This window comes from Triturus cristatus, chromosome 1_2, assembly GCF_964204655.1.
Source record: "Triturus cristatus chromosome 1_2, aTriCri1.1, whole genome shotgun sequence".
Lineage (NCBI taxonomy): Eukaryota > Metazoa > Chordata > Amphibia > Caudata > Salamandridae > Triturus > Triturus cristatus.
In genome coordinates this window covers 1,176,856,775-1,176,875,308 of record NC_140580.1, presented here as the reverse complement: position 1 = coordinate 1,176,875,308, position 18,534 = coordinate 1,176,856,775, and the positions used below count along the sequence as shown (strand labels likewise).

The window sequence follows — 18,534 nt, the reverse complement described above, 5'->3', positions numbered from 1 at the left end:
TCTCGTCTCCCCATTAATGTTCTATCTCCCCATTAGTACGATCAGCCTCCTCTCCTCCATTACTGTGCTCTCTCCCCAATAGCGATATCAGTCTCCTCTCCCCCCTTTAACATCCTCGCTCATTTAATAAGATCAGTCTCCTCTCCCTCATTAATGTCCTCTCTCCCAGCATTAGAAAGAGGTCTCCTCTCCCCCATTAATGTCCTCTCTCTCCCCATTAGTAAGATCAGTCTCCTCTTCCTCATTTATGTCCTCTCCCCCATTAGTAAGATCAGTCTCCTCTCCCTCATTAATATCCCCTCTCCCCCATTAGTAAGATCAGTCTCCTCTCCCTCATTAATGTCCTCTCTCTCCCCATTAGTAAGATCAGTCTCCTCTCCACCATTAATGTCCTCTCTCTCCCCATTAGTAAGATCAGTCTCCTCTTCCTCATTTATGTCCTCTCCCCATTAGTAAGATCAGTCTCCTCTCCCTCATTAATGTCCTCTCTCTCCCCATTATTAAGATCAGTCTCCTCTCCCTCATTAATGTCCTCTCTCCCAGCATTATAAGATGTCTCCTCTCCCCCATTAATGTCCTCTCTCTCCCCATTAGTAAGATCAGTCTCCTCTTCCTCATGTATGTCCTCTCCCCCATAAGTAAGATCAGTCTCCTCTCCCTCATTAATGTCACCTCTCCCCCATTAGTAAGATCAGTCTCCTCTCCCCCATTAACGTCCTCTCCCCCATTAGTAAGATCAGTCTCCTCTCCCTCATTAATGTACTCTCGTCCCCCAATAGTAAGATCGGACTTCTCTCACTCATTAATGTCCTCTCGCCCCCCATTAATAAGATGATGAGTTACCTCTCCCTCATTATTGTCCTCTCTCTCCCATTAGTAAGATCAGTCTCCTCTCCCTCATTAATGTCATCTCTCCCCATTGATAAGATCAGTCTCCTCTCCCATTCATTAAGATCAGTCTCTTCTCCCCCATTAGTGTCATCTCTCCCCCATTGGTAAGATCAGTCTTATCTCCCCCATTAGTAAGATCAGTCTCCTCTCCCTCAATGTCCTCTCGCCCCCCAATTAGTAAGATCAGTATCCTCTCCCCATTAATGTCCTCTCTCCCACATTAGTAAGATCAGTCTCCTCTCCCCAGTAATGTCCTCTCTCTCCCCATTATTAAGATCAGTCTCCTCTCCCTCATTAATGTCCTCTCTCCCAGCATTAGAAAGATGTCTCCTCTCCCCCATTAATGTCCTCTCTCCCCATTAGTAAGATCAGTCTCCTCTTCCTCATTTATGTCCTCTCCCCCATAAGTAAGATCAGTCTCCTCTCCCTCATTAATGTCACCTCTCCCCATTAGTAAGATCAGTCTCCTCTTCCTCATGTATGTCCTCTCCCCCATAAGTAAGATCAGCCTCCTCTCCCTCATTAATGTCAACTCTCCCCCATTAGTAAGATCAGTCTCCTCTCCCCCATTAACGTCCTCTCCCCCATTAGTAAGATCAGTCTCCTCTCCCTCATTAATGTACTCTCGTCCCCCAATAGTAAGATCGGTCTTCTCTCACTCATTAATGTCCTCTCGCCCCCCATTAATAAGATGATGAGTTACCTCTCCCTCATTATTGTCCTCTCTCTCCCATTAGTAAGATCAGTCTCCTCTCCCTCATTAATGTCATCTCTCCCCATTGATAAGATCAGTCTCCTCTCCCATTCATTAAGATCAGTCTCTTCTCCCCCATTAGTGTCATCTCTCCCCCATTGGTAAGATCAGTCTTATCTCCCCCATTAGTAAGATCAGTCTCCTCTCCCTCAATGTCCTCTCGCCCCCCAATTAGTAAGATCAGTATCCTCTCCCCATTAATGTCCTCTCTCCCACATTAGTAAGATCAGTCTCCTCTCCCCAGTAATGTCCTCTCTCTCCCCATTATTAAGATCAGTCTCCTCTCCCTCATTAATGTCCTCTCTCCCAGCATTAGAAAGATGTCTCCTCTCCCCCATTAATGTCCTCTCTCCCCATTAGTAAGATCAGTCTCCTCTTCCTCATTTATGTCCTCTCCCCCATAAGTAAGATCAGTCTCCTCTCCCTCATTAATGTCACCTCTCCCCATTAGTAAGATCAGTCTCCTCTCCCATTCATTAAGATCAGTCTCCTCTCCCTCATTAATGTACTCTCGTCCCCAATAGTAAGATCGGTCTTCTCTCACTCATTAATGTCCTCTCGCCCGCCATTAATAAGATGATCAGTTACCTCTCCCTCATTATTGTCCTCTCTCTCCCATTAGTAAGATCAGTCTCCTCTCCCTCATTAATGTCATCTCTCCCCATTGATAAGATCAGTCTCCTCTCCCATTCATTAAGATCAGTCTCCTCTCCCCCATTAGTGTCATCTCTCCCCCATTGGTAAGATCAGTCTTATCTCCCCCATTAGTAAGATCAGTCTCCTCTCCCTCAATGTCCTCTCGCCCCCCCCATTAGTAAGATCAGTCTCCTCTCCCCAGTAATGTCCTCTCCCCATTAGTAAGATCAGTCTCCTCTCCCTCATTAATGTTCTCTCTCCCCCATTAGTAAGATCAGTCTCTTCTCCCCCATTAATGTCCTCTTCCCATTAGTAAGATCAGTCTCCTCTCCCTCATTAATGTCCTCTCTTCGCCCATTTATTAAGATCAGTCTCCTCTCCCTCATTAATGTCCTCTCTCCCCCCCATTAGTAAGATCAGTCTCTTCTCTCTCATTAATGTCATCTCTCCCCATTGATAAGATCAGTCTCCTCTCCCATTCATTAAGATCAGTCTCCTCTCCCCCATTAGTGTCCTCTCTCCCCTATTAGTAAGATCAGTCTCCTCTCCCTCAATGTCCTCTCGCCCCCCATTAGTAAAATCAGTCTCCTCTCCCTCATTAATGTCCTCTCCCCATTAGTAAGATCAGTCTCCTCTCCCTCATTAATGTTCTCTCTCCCCCATTAGTAAGATCAGTCTCCTCTCCCTCATTAATGTCCTCTCCCCCATTAGTAAGATGAGTCTCCTCTCCCCATTAATGTCCTCTCTCCCCCATTAGTAAGACCAGTCTCCTCTCCCCAGTAATGTCCTCTCTCTCCCCATTATTAAGATCAGTCTCCTCTCCCTCATTAATGTCCTCTCTCCCAGCATTAGAAAGATGTCTCCTCTCCCCCATTAATGTCCTCTCTCCCCATTAGTAAGATCAGTCTCCTCTCCCTCATTAATGTTCTCTCTCCCCCATTAGTAAGATCAGTCTCTTCTCCCCCATTAATGTCCTCTTCCCATTAGTAAGATCAGTCTCCTCTTCCTCATTTATGTCCTCTCCCCCATTAGTAAGATCAGTCTCCTCTCCGTCATTAATGTCCCCTCTCCCCCATTAGTAAGATCAGTCTCCTCTCCCCCATTAACGTGCTCTCCCCCATTAGTAAGATCGGTCTCCTCTCCCCTAATAATGTCCTATCTCCCCCATTAGTAAGATAAGTGTCCTCTCCCTCATTAATGTTCTCTCTCTCCCCCATTAATGTCCTCTCTCTCCCCATTAGTAAGATAAGTCTTGTCTCCCCCATTCATGTTCTCTCTTACCATTAGTAAGATCAGTCTCCTCTCCCCTTCTTTAATGTCCTTTTCCCTCATTAGTAAGATCAGTCTCCTCTCCCTCATTAATGTCCTCTCCCCATTAGTAAGATCAGTCTCTTCTCCCCCATTAATGTCCTCTCCCCATTAGTAAGATCAGTCTCCTCTCCCTCATTAATGTCCTCTCTCCACCCATTTATTAAGATCAGTCTCCTCTCCCTCATTAATGTCCTCTCTCCCCCATTAGTAAGATCAGTCTCTTCTCCCCCATTAATGTCCTCTCCCCATTAATAAGATCAGTCTCCTCTCCCTCTTTAATGTCCTCTACCCCCATTAGTAATATCAGTCTTCTCTCCCTCATTAACGTACTCTCGCCCCCCAATAGTAAGATCGGTCTCCTCTCCCTCATTATGGTCCTCTCTTCCCCATTAGTAAGATCAGTCTTCTCTCCCCCATTAGTGTCCTCTCTCCCCATTAGTAAGATCAGTCTTCTCTCCCTCATTAATGTCCTCGCTCCCCTATTAGTAAGATCAGTCTCCTTTCCCTGAATGTCCTCTCGCCCCCCATTAGTAAGATCAGTCTCCTCTCCCTCAACGTCCTCTCACCCCCATTAGTAAGATCAGTCTCCTCTCCCTCATTAATGGTCTCTCGCCCCCCATTAGTAAGATCAGTCTCCTCTCCCTCAATGGCCTCTCGCCCCCCAATAGTAAGATCAGTCTCCTCTCCCTCATTAATGTCCTCTCCCCATTAGTAAGATCAGTCTCCTCTCCCTCATTAATGTCCTCTCCCCCCATTAGTAAGATCAGTCTCCTCTCCCCATTAATGTCCTCTCTCCCGCATTAGTAAGATCAGTCTCCTCTCCCTCATTAATGTCCTCTCCCCATTAGTAAGACCAGTCTCTTCTCCCCCATTAATGTCCTCTTCCCATTAGTAAGATCAGTCTCCTCTCCCTCATTAATGTCCTCTCTCCACCCATTTATTAAGATCAGTCTCCTCTCCCTCATTAATGTCCTCTCTCCCCCATTAGTACGATCAGTCTCTTCTCCCTCATTAATGTCATCTCTCCCCATTGATAAGATCAGTCTCCTCTCCCATTCATTAAGATCAGTCTCCTCTCCCCCATTAGTGTCATCTCTCCCCCATTAGTAAGATCAGTCTTCTCTCCCTCATTAATGTCCTCTCTCCCCTATTAGTAAGATCAGTCTCCTCTCCCTCAATGTCCTCTCGCCCCCATTAGTAAAATCAGTCTCCTCTCCCTCATTAATGTCCTCTCCCCATTAGTAAGATCAGTCTCCTCTCCCTCATTAATGTTCTCTCTCCCCCATTAGTAAGATCAGTCTCCTCTCCCTCATTAATGTCCTCTCCCCCATTAGTAAGATGAGTCTCCTCTCCCCATTAATGTCCTCTCTCCCCCATTAGTAAGACCAGTCTCCTCTCCCCAGTAATGTCCTCTCTCTCCCCGTTATTAAGATCAGTCTCCTCTCCCTCATTAATGTCCTCTCTCCCAGCATTAGAAAGATGTCTCCTCTCCCCCATTAATGTCCTCTCTCTCCCCATTAGTAAGATCAGTCTCCGCTTCCTCATTCATGTCCTCTCCCCCATTAGTAAGATCAGTCTCCTCTCCGTCATTAATGTCCCCTCTCCCCCATTAGTAAGATCAGTCTCCTCTCCCCCATTAACGTCCTCTCCCCCATTAGTAAGATCGGTCTCCTCTCCCCTAATAATGTCCTATCTCCCCCATTAGTAAGATAAGTGTCCTCTCCCTCATTAATGTCCTCTCTCTCCCCATTAGTAAGATCAGTCTTCTCTCCCCAGTAATGTCCTCTCTCCCCATTAGTAAGATAAGTCTTGTCTCCTCATTAATGTTCTCTCTTACCATTAGTAAGATCAGTCTCCTCTCCCCTTCTTTAATGTCCTTTCCCCTCATTAGTAAGATCAGTCTCCTCTCCCTCATTAATGTCCTCTCCCCATTAGTAAGATCAGTCTCTTCTCACCCATTAATGTCCTCTCCCCATTAGTAAGATCAGTCTCCTCTCCCTCATTAATGTCCTCTCTCCACCCATTTATTAAGATCAGTCTCCTCTCCCTCATTAATGTCCTCTCTCCCCCATTAGTAAGATCAGTCTCTTCTCCCCCAATAATGTCCTCTCCCCATTAGTAAGATCAGTCTCCTCTCCCTCTTTAATGTCCTCTCCCCCCATTAGTAAGATCAGTCTTCTCTCCCCCATTAGTGTCCTCTCTCCCCATTAGTAAGATCAGTCTTCTCTCCCTCATTAATGTACTCTCGCACCCCAATAGTAAGATCGGTCTCCTCTCCCTCATTATTGTCCTCTCTTCCCCATTAGTAAGATCAGTTTTCTCTCCCCCATTAGTGTCCTCTCTCCCCATTAGTAAGATCAGTCTTCTCTCCCTCATTAATGTCCTCTCTCCACTATTAGTAAGATCAGTCTCCTCTCCCTCAATGTCCTCTCACCCCCCATTAGTAAGATCAGTCTTCTCTCCCTCATTAATGTCCTCTCCCCATTAGTAAAATCAGTCTTCTCTCCCTCATTAATGTCCTCTCTCCACTATTAGTAAGATCAGTCTCCTCTCCCTCAATGTCCTCTCACCCCCCATTAGTAAGATCAGTCTTCTCTCCCTCATTAATGTCCTCTCCCCATTAGTAAAATCAGTCTCCTCTCCCTCATTAATGTCCTCTCCCCATTAGTAAGATCAGTCTCCTCTCCCCCGTTAATGTCCTCTCGCCCCCTATTAGTAAGATAAGTCTCCTCTCCCTCATTAATGTCCTCTCCCCCATTAGTAAGATCAGTCTTCTTTCCCTCATTAATGTCCTCTTGCCCCCCTTTAGTAGGATCAGTCTCCTCTCCCTCATTAATGTCCTCTCCCCCATTAGTAAGATCAGTGTTCTTTCACTCATTCATTTCCTGTCGCCCCATATTAGCAGGATCAGTGTTCTCTCACTCATTACATCCCCGTCAGTCTTCCTCGCCACATGACTAACAAAGTGAGCTTCAGCTCCACACCAGAACCCTCCAAAGCAAAAAGTCAGCCTCCCATGCCTCCCCAATATGGCCGACCCATTACACCCAGGACCTCTATAAGAGGCAGGCCGGCCCAACCCATCAACCTGTTTTTTTTGTTCTGCGCTGCAGATTCTCCAGAGCCTTTTCAATCAGGTAAGTTGGGCCGAGGTCCTGCTTCAGCAGGTCCCAGGGCCCTGGTGTGGAGGCCCTGCTCGAGCGGGCTCGGGCACTGCTTCCCACACCTTCTGGCCCCCGCGTTGCACTTTGGTTTTTGACGCCCTGCTCTAGCGGGCTCTGGTGGTTGCGGGCACCTGGGGTTTCCTTTTATCCCCCTTATTGCTTTCTGCCCTGCTATAGCAGGCTTTGCGGTTGGGTCTCTGCTGTCTCACAGCCCGGCGGGCTTTTTCAGGGTGGCTTCGGTCCCCGGGACGGCTGCGGACCTGTGTGCCGAGTTTTACATGGCATGGGACCTCCACACGGGGGAATTGAGCATTCTTTGCATCAGTTAACGCGCATTCTATTAAGACCCGGGTGGCGTTGTGTTGTTGGTAAACTTGCTGTTTCACTCGTGCACACGCTGCGTCCCCGAGCTCAGGCAGCCCTGCTGGGCGGTGCTCATTAACCCACCATGGGACAGGGAGTATTTGGGCGGTTTTTCGAGGATCAAGCAAATGGACCCCTGCCGTGGAGCTTGTTGTCCCACAGCTGGGTTACGGGGCTGCGGCGTGTGCTGCATTCCGCCCCGGGCTCATAAGTGGCGTACAGTCGCCTTCCACTGAGCCGGCTCCATAGGCTGCAGCGCAAACAGAACGAGTTTCAATTTTGGGGTTGTAAGCCTAGTGACTGGAACTGCTGGCTGTGGAAATTGCGGTCGGGGTTCGTGTCCCGCTCTTGTCTCGACACTGTGGGCAAATCACCTGTGTTATGGGCTCGCGTTTCTGTCTCGTTGCATGTCACTCGCATCCTTCCCTGTGGCTTCGATGGGCTGTTTGTGGTTCCTGCCACCCACACGCCTTGGGGCGTTTCTGCCCGGCTTCTGCAGGCTCTGGCTGCGCGGGCGGGCTCTGCAGGGGGGCTTACCTTCCTGGCCTGGTTTTCTGTTGTGGGCTGCTACCGTTGCCTCGGTGGGTCCCAGTCCCAGGGGTTGCCGTGTATCGTATTCTCCTGTTCCTATGGTCATCGACTATGCTTTGGGTGTTGTGGAGTTTTCACATTCATGCTTGTGGCCGCCGGTGTTCCCAGTTGATTCGAGACTTGCGTTGCGTGTCTTTTTCCCTGATTTACTTGTGTCGGGGGACTGCGCATGTTCTATTGGGGGCTCTCGTTTTCTGCAGTACATCGGGCTCACCTTTTGCTGGTTATTGTGTGTGTCCTGGTGGGGTTTCCGACTCCGGTCATTGCCGTGTGTCTGTGTTTACCTTACTCCTCTCTTGGGGGGTGTGGGGTTATTTTTCCCACTCTGCGGGTTTTGAGTTTCCCCTTTTGTTCCTACGTGTTTTGGCCTGCTTCTGTGCGCTGTGCAGGAGCTGGTAGATAGCCTTATGGCTAGTGCGGTCGTCCCAGGGGCTGGGGTTGCCAGTTCGTGTCTCGGTTCACCGCTCTTCTTCCCGTGCTTCTAGGCTATCCACTCTCATTTTCGTTTACTTTTTTTTTTGTATTCATTGGCCTTCGAATCAATGTATCATTACAGGAGTATATGTTGGATGTGGTAGTGTGGGGGAGCAGGTTGGGTTGGCACCTGTCTGTCCCGGTTCGGACGACGTGTACTCTGTACTCTGGGGATGGTGTTTATTGGTATATACCTGGCAGTTGTGTGTTCCTAATTGCTTTTCTTGCCTCTCTTTTGATTCAATTGGTCTAGGTTTTCCCTTGGGTGAGTGCTGACTCTTGCTCCTACAGTTGCGTGTTTCTACATCTTGGTGTTCACGGGCAGTGGTTGCCTCATCGGTTTGTGCAGCGGCATCGGGATGCCGTATGTCCACTGGCAACATGCATTTCATGGAGAGTCCCTGTGGCCTAATGATTAGGATCTTAGTCTCTTACTCGCGGGGTTAAGTGTTCCATTCCTGGTGTTTCAATGTTTCTGTTTCCCCGATTGAATATGTAGGCTTTATTGATTTGTTTGTCCACGGTTGGACATTTCAATATTCGCTACATTGGACCCTTCTCACTCTTTCTTTGTTCTGGGGGTGCGTTGTTGGGTTCCATTGTGCTGGTGGCTTAGTGGTCTGTTGCGTCCACTGCGGGCACCTGTGTTTGACCTCTTGGTCACTGGTTCTACTCCCTGCGGGTCCACTCGACCTTTCGTCCTTCTGGGGTCGTGATAAGGAGTGCCATTGTGTTGGGTGACTGTAGGCGTCTGTTCAGCGCCAAGTTGCTCTTGGGTAGACTTGCCCTTTACTGGTTCGCTTTGTGGTACTACGCTCTTTGTAAGGGGGCATCTTTGATTGCCTTTCATGTACGTGCTGGTGGTGGTCAATGCTTCGACTGTTTGGGTGTTGCGGGGCCACGACTTCATTTTTTGCTGCGTTGTCCCTTTTTCCTTCATCCCTTCCAGGTTTTGGGCCTGCGGTTCTTGCGTCCTGTGGACTCCTGTTCCCGCCTGCTCTCCATTGTTGTGCGGGGTCTGTCCCGGTCGTTTCCTTGTTGGACGTCCTCCGGGGGTTTCCGGGGGCTGTGGCGTGTCTGATAGCCTATGGCCATTCCACCCTGACAACACCTGCTCTCGTCTGTTTCAGAAGTTATGCAAGGGAGCCCTGTCTTGTCCAGGGCCGCGGCTTGCCGCTTCCTCCTCCTCCTGCTCCCTGTCTCAGCTGGCGGCTCCTGCACCCCCTCCTGACGGCTTCCTGCTGTCGCCATGCTTCTCCTCGCCTCCTGGGGGTCGGGGCTTTGTTGTAGTCCTTTCTGTTAGCTCTCCTCTCGTCCTGGATGGCACGGTTCCTTGGGTCCTGCCCTCTGCCAGGTTGCTCCGGTTGTCGGTTATTGGGCTCCCCTGCTCCTTGTCTTGGAGCTGTGACTCTTTGGTTGCTCTACTGCCTTTGGGTGGTGCCCGCTTGGTTGGGCCGGGGGTTCAGCGCCCGCCTCTGCTGGGATGTGCGTTCTGAGCTTTTATTGCAGGGTCATGTTTTGGCGGTCTCGCTGGTCCTTTTGTGGCAGGTCCTGTTAATCGGATTTCGTTTGGCCCCCCGGCTGTTTCGGTTGGGGTTGTCTACCATGGTAGGGGCCTTCCTCGGGACGTGTTTTGGGTCTTGTTGACTGGCGGTGTTTCCCCGGTCTGTCATTTGCGGATCCTCCCCTTCCTGTTGGTCTCGGTGCCTCTGGCCCTTCCTTGGTTCCTTTCTCTTGCCCCGGTGTCTCCCTTCCCGCCCTGTCTCCTGGTGCGGCCGGGGGTCATTCTGTTCTGGGACCCCCTTCCCGAGTGTTGGCAGCTTTTGCCATCCTGGGGGGGCATGCTTGGGTTCCCGATTTGTGCTGGGTCCCCCTGATGGCAGGTTTCCAGTCTGGCTTCTGTTTTCCATTCCTTGGCTTCTCTGGGGTTTTCCCCTGCCTTGCTGGGGCTTATTTGTTACTATTCTGGGAGGTTTGTCCCCTGCCTCATGATCCGGGGTGTTTGCTGGGTTCGCCCCGGTTGACTTTTTGGCACAATGGTGCTGTCCTTGCCTAGGTCGCTTTTGGCTCCGGCCGTGACTCCCCGAATGCTCGTGTTCTCATTGGCTCTCATGAGATGCTTTGTGGCTCTTTAGTGCCTGGATGGGAGTTCTCCTGGGGGCGTCTGGTTCCTTTGGGTCCCCGGTGTCGGCTCCTCATCCTTCTCGTCCGGGCTCCCAGCCTTGCGCTTTCCTGGGGTCCTTTTTCTTCCAGGGGTTCTGGGTTTGTTAGGATTGGCCTGGGTTTTTGCCCTGTTGGTGGTGCTCGCCTGGGTGCATCTCCATTGGCGTCTGCTGCTGTGGTGGTTGACTTGGGGACTGTTGCTACTCCCGGTTCTCATCTCCCTGGCGGGGCCCTGCGCTTCCGGTGTGGATTTGTATCCTCGTTTTTTGTCCCTGGTTTTGGGGTCCCGGGCCTGTTGGCTATGGTGTCTTCCTGGGAGTCTTGACTTGGCTCGGGCTCGTTTCGCCCTGCCCTTCTGTCCTTTTCGCCTTTGGTGTTTTCTGCCGATCGCTTTTTCTCCCCGTGCGCTCCTGTTCCTGTATGTTCTTCATTGTTAGGCTGGACAGGTCCTGGTTGTAGGCTGGCTGGCTGTATGGCCGCCTGGGTGCTCGCTTCGGCGGCTGGCTTCCTTCTTATGGTACATTCCTGGACAGGTTGCTTGGTCCCTGTGTGGGGCGGTCTCAGACCGCCACGCTACTTTTCCCTTCCTTCTGAACGTGGGCGGCCCTATGGGCTTTCCGCTTTTCGCTGTTGGCCGGTTAGATTCCCTTGGTGGCCGGGTCTCTTCAGTGTCGTTTCCGGCACTTTCCTGGGTCCATTTTTCCTTGTGCCTGCGTGGGTTCTCTCCTTGGTGTCGCGATCCCTTCCGGGGGGTCCTGTGTGTGATTGGGGTCTGTGTCCCGCCTGTTTCTATTCTTTGCGGGTGTGGCTGTGGGGACCCCAATTTTTTGTGGTTGTTCGGTCAGCGTGCTTGTTTCCTTTGCACCCCTTTCCGTTCTTGCGGCTCTTGCCAGTCTGTTTGGTTGCGTCTGGTTCCGCTGCCCCGTTCCTCTGATGGTTTTGGCTCTCTTGCGGGTGGTGATCAACCTTGCGGCATTGCTGTGTTTGTCGGACTGCGTCTCTACTTCTACTGTGGCCTTTTTTTTTTGTTGGGTCGCTGTGGTGGGGATGTCCTCTGTTCATTCAGTTCCTCTCTCTGGTGCTTTTGCTCCCCTCTCATTTTTGGCTGTCCGTTGGGCAGTCTTGGTGGGTTTGGCCCGGCTTGCTGCTTTCTGTTCTGGGCCCTGTTTGCTGTTGCTTTTGGCTCCGTTCGGTCTGGTTCCGAGCCTTCTCGGTCCTCCTACGGCTTTCGATTGGTGCGGATTTTCGGGTGGCACTGCGTGTCTCTGGGGTCTGGGTTTTTTGGCCTTCCCAGTGTCTTTCTGTCCCGGGCTGGTTCTTCCTGCTCGTGGTTGCCTCTCTCTTGGGTGGTCCTCCTACTCGTTCTTGTCTGTTGGGTTTGCCCTCTTTTGTGGGCGTCCCATTCAGATCTGTTGGTTTTCTTGTGAGTTTCCATGAAGCCGCTTGGCTTTGGTATGTGCTCACTTTGTTAGTCATGTGGCGAGGAAGACTGACGAGGAGGTAATGCCCCGGTTACTTACCGGTAATCTTCATTACTCCGAGTACAGTCTTCCTTGCCACATGAGTTCCCATCCCTCCCTGTCTGGCTATCGGCTTCATGTTTGTGCTAGGTAGTTTCAGGCTGATGGGTTGGGCCGGCCCGCCTCTTATAGAGGTCAAGGGTGTAATGGGTCGGCAATATTGGGAAGGGATGGGAGGCATCGGAGGCTACATTTTTGCTTTGGAGGGTTCTGGTGTAGAGCTGAATCTCACTTTGTTAGTCATGTGGCGAGGAAGACTATACTCGGAGTAATGAAGATTACCGGTAAGTAACCGGGGCATTAATGTCCTCTTGACCTCCATTAGTAAGATCAGTCTCCTAAAATCAGTCTCCTCTCCCATTTATGAAGATTATTCTCATCTGCCCTCCATGTATCTCCTCTCTTCCTCTAGTTGCCCATTAGTAAACCCAGCTGCCTCTCCCCCTGGTTAGATGCCCTTGTCCCAGATTAGTAAAACATTTCCCATCTCCCACATTAGTTTTCTCTATTAGCTTCTCCTCTACTCTATTAACTGCCCTCTACCCCACTAGTTGCCCCTCTCTCCATTAGCAGAATCAGGTGTCCCGCCTCTCCATTGATTAGATAGGTTTCCTCTCTCATTAATTGCCCCTCTCCCCACTAGCTGCCCCTCGTCCCTGTTCCTTGATTAGCTCCCCTAGCAGGACCTGCCCGAGTACCTTGCTGGAGGTATCCTCACAACTTCCACCTCCCTCCATGTACCTCACCTCCTCTCTGCCCCTCTCTCCTGTACCTCCCCCTCCCCTACCTGCCCATCACTCCCCCGTACCTGCCCCTCTCCTCTCGTTGCCATGCCTGCCGTTCACTTTCACGTGTAGACTAGTTGTCGATGGTACACTTCCGGTCACATACTCTGCTCGATCACCTGATTGGAGATTAAAGAATAAGCCCGCCCTTGAAGCGCTTATCGGCGTGCTATTGGCTATATTAGGTAAATGGGACTGGTCTCGCGAATCTCATAGACCCAGCAGGAAATGCTTTTTGGGCGGCCATGTTGGGTTGGGCTCGCAGCAGACGGGTGACCTAATATCTTTGCCGACGACAGAAATCACGTTCTATTTCGGCGTCATTCGAAGACCCTCTCTCCAGCATCTGATATCCGATAAGTGAATAAAGAACCGCTTTTGCGAAGCTCTGACCAATCCGAGCCGTAGTTAGGAGGGAGGCGGGACTAAAGCACATCAAATGACAGGCTGATGAACATCATGAGCTATGAGAGCATAGCTGCCAACCTGAAGATCAATAGAACATGTTCTAGCCTTTGACAAGAATTTTAGATCTTAAGGACCCGGAGGCGAGGATTGTGCTTCTCAATCTTTACTACTGGGGAAAAAAACAGCAGCCAATCCAACAAGCATTGAAAATGCAATCGGTCTCCCATTCGTTTGAGTTAGAGCTATTGGCATTGTGAATAGAAATGCCTTTTACCAATGTTCTATGGAATGTATGTGCTGTGTAGTGGAATTATGTGTGTCGGATTGGATAGTGTAATTGTGTGGCATGAGATTGTGTGGTGTAGCATGGATTTCATTAAATTTGTTTAGCGGAATTATGTGGTATGGTGTGTTGTGGACTTATATGGATAGTAAATATGTGGTATTGAGTGTACTGGAATTATGTGGAGTGGGATTGTGTGTTATGGAGTGTAATTATGTGGAATTGTATTTTGTGTTGTGGAGAGGTATGCAGTGCAGTTTAATTATATGGTGTGCTGTTGAATGTTGTGGCATGATGTGGAATTGTCTGTTGTGAATTAAAATTTTATACTTGTATAGCGCACTACTCACCCACAAGGGTCTCAAGGCGCTTGTACGAATACCGCTGTGGAACCCATCCTGGCTTTCCCTGTGAGGCGTCCACTCCTGGGCACCCCCAAGGTGGAGGCCAGGCATCCTTAGCGTTGTGGAGATTAAGCAAGCTATTGCCCAGAGTTGCAGAGTGGGACTCCATGATTGGAATAGGCACCGAGGTGAGAATTATCAGGTCCGTGGAATTTTTGAGCCCAAGACCTGCCGAGGCGGGGAATTGAACCCTGGTCCCGGGCTAGACCTCTGCATCAGGGTCTGCCACTCTAATCATTGAGCCACACTTCTCCACTGAATTAGATGTATTGGGTGTGTTGTGTCATTGTGTTGTTGAGTTGTATTATGTGGTATGGTGTCAAATTATGTGGTACGTATTGCAAATGTCTGGAGTTGAATTGTGTGATGTGGAACAGTGTAGATTGTTTTACCTGTTTGCTGACAAAAAAGAAGAAATAAGTAGGAGCTAAGTTTCAGATCTGTGTGTTTACAAGAAAAAGAAAGAGTTAGAGCTATTGGTGCTGTAAATGTAGATGTCTCTTACCTATATGTTATGAATTGGAGTGGGTGTATGTGGTGTGCAGTGGAATTATGTGGGTTGGATTGGAATTGTTAGTTGTGGCCCTGGTCGTGTGCAGGTCTTGAGCGGTCTTTGTAGGAGAGTAGGATCTGCTTCACCTGGGTACCCCCACTTTTTGCTGGTGTTTCACTGTTTTTCGACCTTAGTCTGGCTGTGGCCCTGCTAATCAGGCCCACAGCCTAGCTGCTTCCTCTCTAAAATGGTTTGCATGTACATTAGGTACATATACAATTGGATTCTGGAGTGCCTTATAAGCCCCTAGTATATGATATACTATGTACCTAGGGCATAGGTACCTCAGAGGCCTACCAGGGGCTGAAGCATGTATTATGCCACCCCTGGGAAGCACTCCAAACTGGCACCACAGGTCTGCTACTGCAGCCTGGGAAAGGGTGTGCTTGTACCCCTTACAGTGGTATAGGCTATCTATATCCACATATATATACAGACACATATAAACCTATAAGCCACTCCTATGGCAGGCCTTGACCTTCCTGAAGGCAGAGTGCTTGGTTTTGTGTGAGAGGGTGCCCAACCATGAGCTGAGCCCCTCTGCAGCTTTCGGAAATACTTCCTTATGGCTGTTCTGAGATACAGCCATACCATATACTCTTAAGTGCATTATAACCTCGCGGTAAATGCTAACTTTGGAATGGCTGCATCAAAACATGTTGTGTTTGGTGTCAAACGATTTGGAATTCTACCCCCCCCCCGCCAGTTCTGGCGGCGGGGGTAGCATTCCACCCTTCTAGAGGGAGAGACATGTTCACACTGGTCTAACCCGGTAGGACTTTCCTGAGCCCTGGCATCACAAAATGGATGCCTCTGCCACAGACACGGGTCTGGCCTCCTGCTGCTGACCGAAACTCCGGCAGGGGAGGCCTGGCAAATAGGTTTCCTGTCGAACAGGCAGATGTGTATTGGGGCTGAGCGGGAGCACTCTCTGGTGCTTTGGAGTCCTGCACTGGGGACACACTTGGTGTCCCTGTGCATAGTCCAGTTCAAACCGGTTGCAGGGGCTAACTGCCCCTGCTCTGGCGCGAAACTGGACAAAGGAAATGGGTGTAACCACCCCTCTTTCCAAGCCCATCCATAGGTGAGGCCTTAGAGTATGTCCAACCCCCAAACTTAGTATAAGTATGGGAACCCAGTCCTTGCGACTTTAGATTACCCTGGACGAAACTCTGCAACATATATTCTGGACCTTCGACTTTCTATTTCGACTAGAAGACGGAAGAAATCTCCCTTGGGGTCAAGGAGTGACTCCCCTGCTTGGCAGGCACTAAAGAAGCAACTGACCGGTCTGCATCGCTGAAGCTCCCGCCGGACGCCGAAGTCTTTGCATCACCAGAGGTGGATTTCCAGACTTCCCCGAGGCTACCCTGAGTCCACAGCAAAGCTGAGGCCCGTGGCTATCGTGGGTGACGTGGAACCGTGACCCCTAGACACCGTGAACTTTTGCAGCAACACTATCTTCCTGGTCCTCCTCAAAGTTGTGCTTTGGGCTCCGAGTAGCCCCAGCCTTGAGCACCTTCTGCACCGAAGATTGCTGGCCTCCACTCCACGAGTGACCCGTGGGCCAGTTTCAAGTGCGACCGCTCGAGGCTCCTTCGCAATCGCTAGCCCGTTGGCTAGTAGGTCCCCACGAAGGCAACTCCTCTTCTACTTGGGCTTTCCTGGTTGCTCCAGACGTGCCCTGACTTACCCTCACTGGGTGAGTCCCTCAGACCTTGCTGGTCTGCACCGCAGTCCTTTCTCTGAATTCCTGTGACTTGCCGTTGCCAAGGCTTGTTGGGTCCATTCTGGTCGCCGACACCGCAGCACTCGATAGACTTCGTGGGACAGCTCGAATCCGGCTCGTGGACTTCGTCAATGCTTCCTGGACCTCGTGGCTGAGGAGTCATGACACCCATCAACTCACCTGAAGCATCCGACATCTGTGGGCATTGGTCCATCCTGCCCTCGGTCACTGGCTAGTGACCCAGATTCTGTCCCCTCTGCTTTCAGGTTCCTTCCATCCTAGATCCAGGCTTGGATCTCTTCAGACACTTCTCCTCTTCACGGCAGCAGCAGTTCGTGGCAGGCTTCCATTGAAATCGACGACGCGACCCGACACCAAAAGACACCTATGCACCCGGCTTCCCTAGGTGAAGTAACTCGAGTACTTCGGTGCTCCAACTTCTTGAGTCCAAAAGGGTTTGGTCCTGACTCGATTCTAAGTGTTCCTTATCTTTAAATTTCCAACCGCGACATTGCCCATAGAAGCTAACGGGAACCTGCGGTTGTGTTTACACACTGCATACAGTCCCCATGGGTCCCCTGTGTCACTACCTTGGTTGGTTCCTTGGGGTCCCAGTGATTCTACAGGCTCTAGGCCTTGTGTCTATCCCAGTCGTGGTTATTATACCACATTTTTGGTATATGGTTTGGTACGCCCCTAGGGCCCAAACGTGTATTTGTGCTATTCCTGATGATTGCTAACGTGTAAACTAAGTACTTCGAACTCCAGTCTCATAAAGAGACTAGAGGGGTGTGTTTTATCCTAAATACATATATTTTGAATATATACCTGGTGTGGTTGTCCTTTCATTTGATCATTCAAGAGATTATAGACTGGTAAAACAAGCTGCTTTACATTCCTTCAAGACTTAGCCTGAAGGCTGCTCTCCATAGCTACCACTAGGATAGCTTTCAATAAAGGTTGTCTTTTACCTATCACCATAAGGGGTTGTTTGGACTGATACAAGGTGCCCACTAGAAAAGTGGACAGCATATATCAGGCCACCTTCTCACAGTCTTCTTCATTCATTGTTCCCGGAGCTGCAGTTTCTGTTGATGGAGGAATCATAAGGGGCGAAAGAGGACGCATTTGTGGACGCTTCGGTGCCAGGGATGGCCTTTCTACCGGGTATCGACCTTTTGTTCCACGCATCCCATTTGACTTTTAAGTGTGCGAGATGGCCTTCCTGCATGTGAAAAGTGCCCCTGATGAGACCCCGTTAAGTGATGCATTGTTGAAGAGGAACCAGGACCTTGCACCCACACCAGCAGAACAGGCATCTATACTTTTCCCTGGTCACAAAGATCAACAATGAAATTGATAACCTCATTGTGGCACCTGGAACTTTTGAAGTGCAAATAAAAGAAGTTTGTCAAGTTGGCTCCTACAAGAAGTGCACTATGATGACTGGTCATAACATTTCAGATTTGGTGGTTATATTGAAGATCTTGCCTACCGTGGAAGCAGTTGCAGCCTTGGGGAACAAAGTAGTTGAGACCCTTAAAGCCCAAGATGCATCAGAAGAGTTGTTAATGGAGATCAATGAAACTGACTTTGCAATCAGTTCTGCAGATGCTATTGTTAAAGTCCTCATCACCACAGTGCCCCCCAACCTCCGGAAACTGGGTGGGGATCTTCACTTGGATATTAAGGTGTTACAGAGTGCCCTGGCTGCTATCTGGCATGCTCGCTGGTTTGAGGAGTATGCATCACAATCTACAGTGAAAGCATTAGTCCGATTGCTTAAGGATCTGAGGAACCGGTTCCCTGGGTTAGAGCCGCTAACCCCATGGCTAATTGATCTCCTGGGTGTCTATGCAGTAATGAACAGTCCTCAAAGAACGCCCCTTGCTCTCAACATTGCTTTCAGGTGCTGTCTGCAGATACTGGCTGCTGGACTCTTCCTGCCTGGCTCTGTTGGAATCACAGACCCCTGTGAAAGTGGAAACGTCCGCGTTCACACTGTTATGACTCTTGAGCAGCAGGATATGGTTTGCTTTACGGCACAGACTCTAGTCAGGATACTTTCACATGGCGGCTATCGAAAGATCTTGGGGCAAGAAGGCGATGCCACTGAAATCTCAACCTGGGATGGCGTAATAGTTACTCCTTCTGAAAAGGCTTATGAGAAGCCCGCTGAGAAGAAAGAAGAGGAGGAGGAGGAGGAAGAGGAGGAGACCTTGGCTGAGGGTACTGAGGTAGCTGAAGAGGAGGAGGACGAGGGCATGGAAACAACTGAATGAAGTGGTGTGTTCATTCGCCCAAATCAAAACCTCATCACATCCCGAAGGAGAGCTTCAACGACAATTCTAGACCAAAACCAGCCAAGAATTTAATTATTTTATTTTGACCGATGTGATTTGTGAACCCTTTTTTTTTTTATTTATTAGTTGTGGCATTGTGTGGCATGGAATTGTGTGGTATTATGTGTATAGCAATTATCTGTTTTTCAGTATATTAGAATTA

The 18,534-nt window shown here is 49.7% G+C and overlaps 1 protein-coding gene and 1 pseudogene across 3 annotated transcripts in view; one reads left to right on the top strand and one right to left on the bottom strand.

The window, feature by feature from the left end:
• The window catches only part of SPOUT1 (SPOUT domain containing methyltransferase 1), a 111,252-nt gene extending 98,446 nt beyond the window's left edge, over positions 1-12,806 (bottom strand). The window contains exon 1 of one of the 3 annotated variants that reach the window (XM_085614041.1): positions 12,676-12,806. In XM_085614041.1, coding sequence (XP_085470167.1) covers positions 12,676-12,699 — 24 coding nt within the window. In that variant the 5' untranslated portion in view covers positions 12,700-12,806. The remainder of the gene's footprint in view (positions 1-12,675) is intronic. The other 2 variants (XM_085614040.1, XM_085614042.1) reach the window with 2 other exon arrangements.
• A 1,247-nt stretch (positions 12,807-14,053) lies between these two features.
• On the top strand, positions 14,054-18,323 carry LOC146868959 (interleukin enhancer-binding factor 2 homolog pseudogene; annotated as a pseudogene).
• Positions 18,324-18,534: the final 211 nt, after the last annotated feature.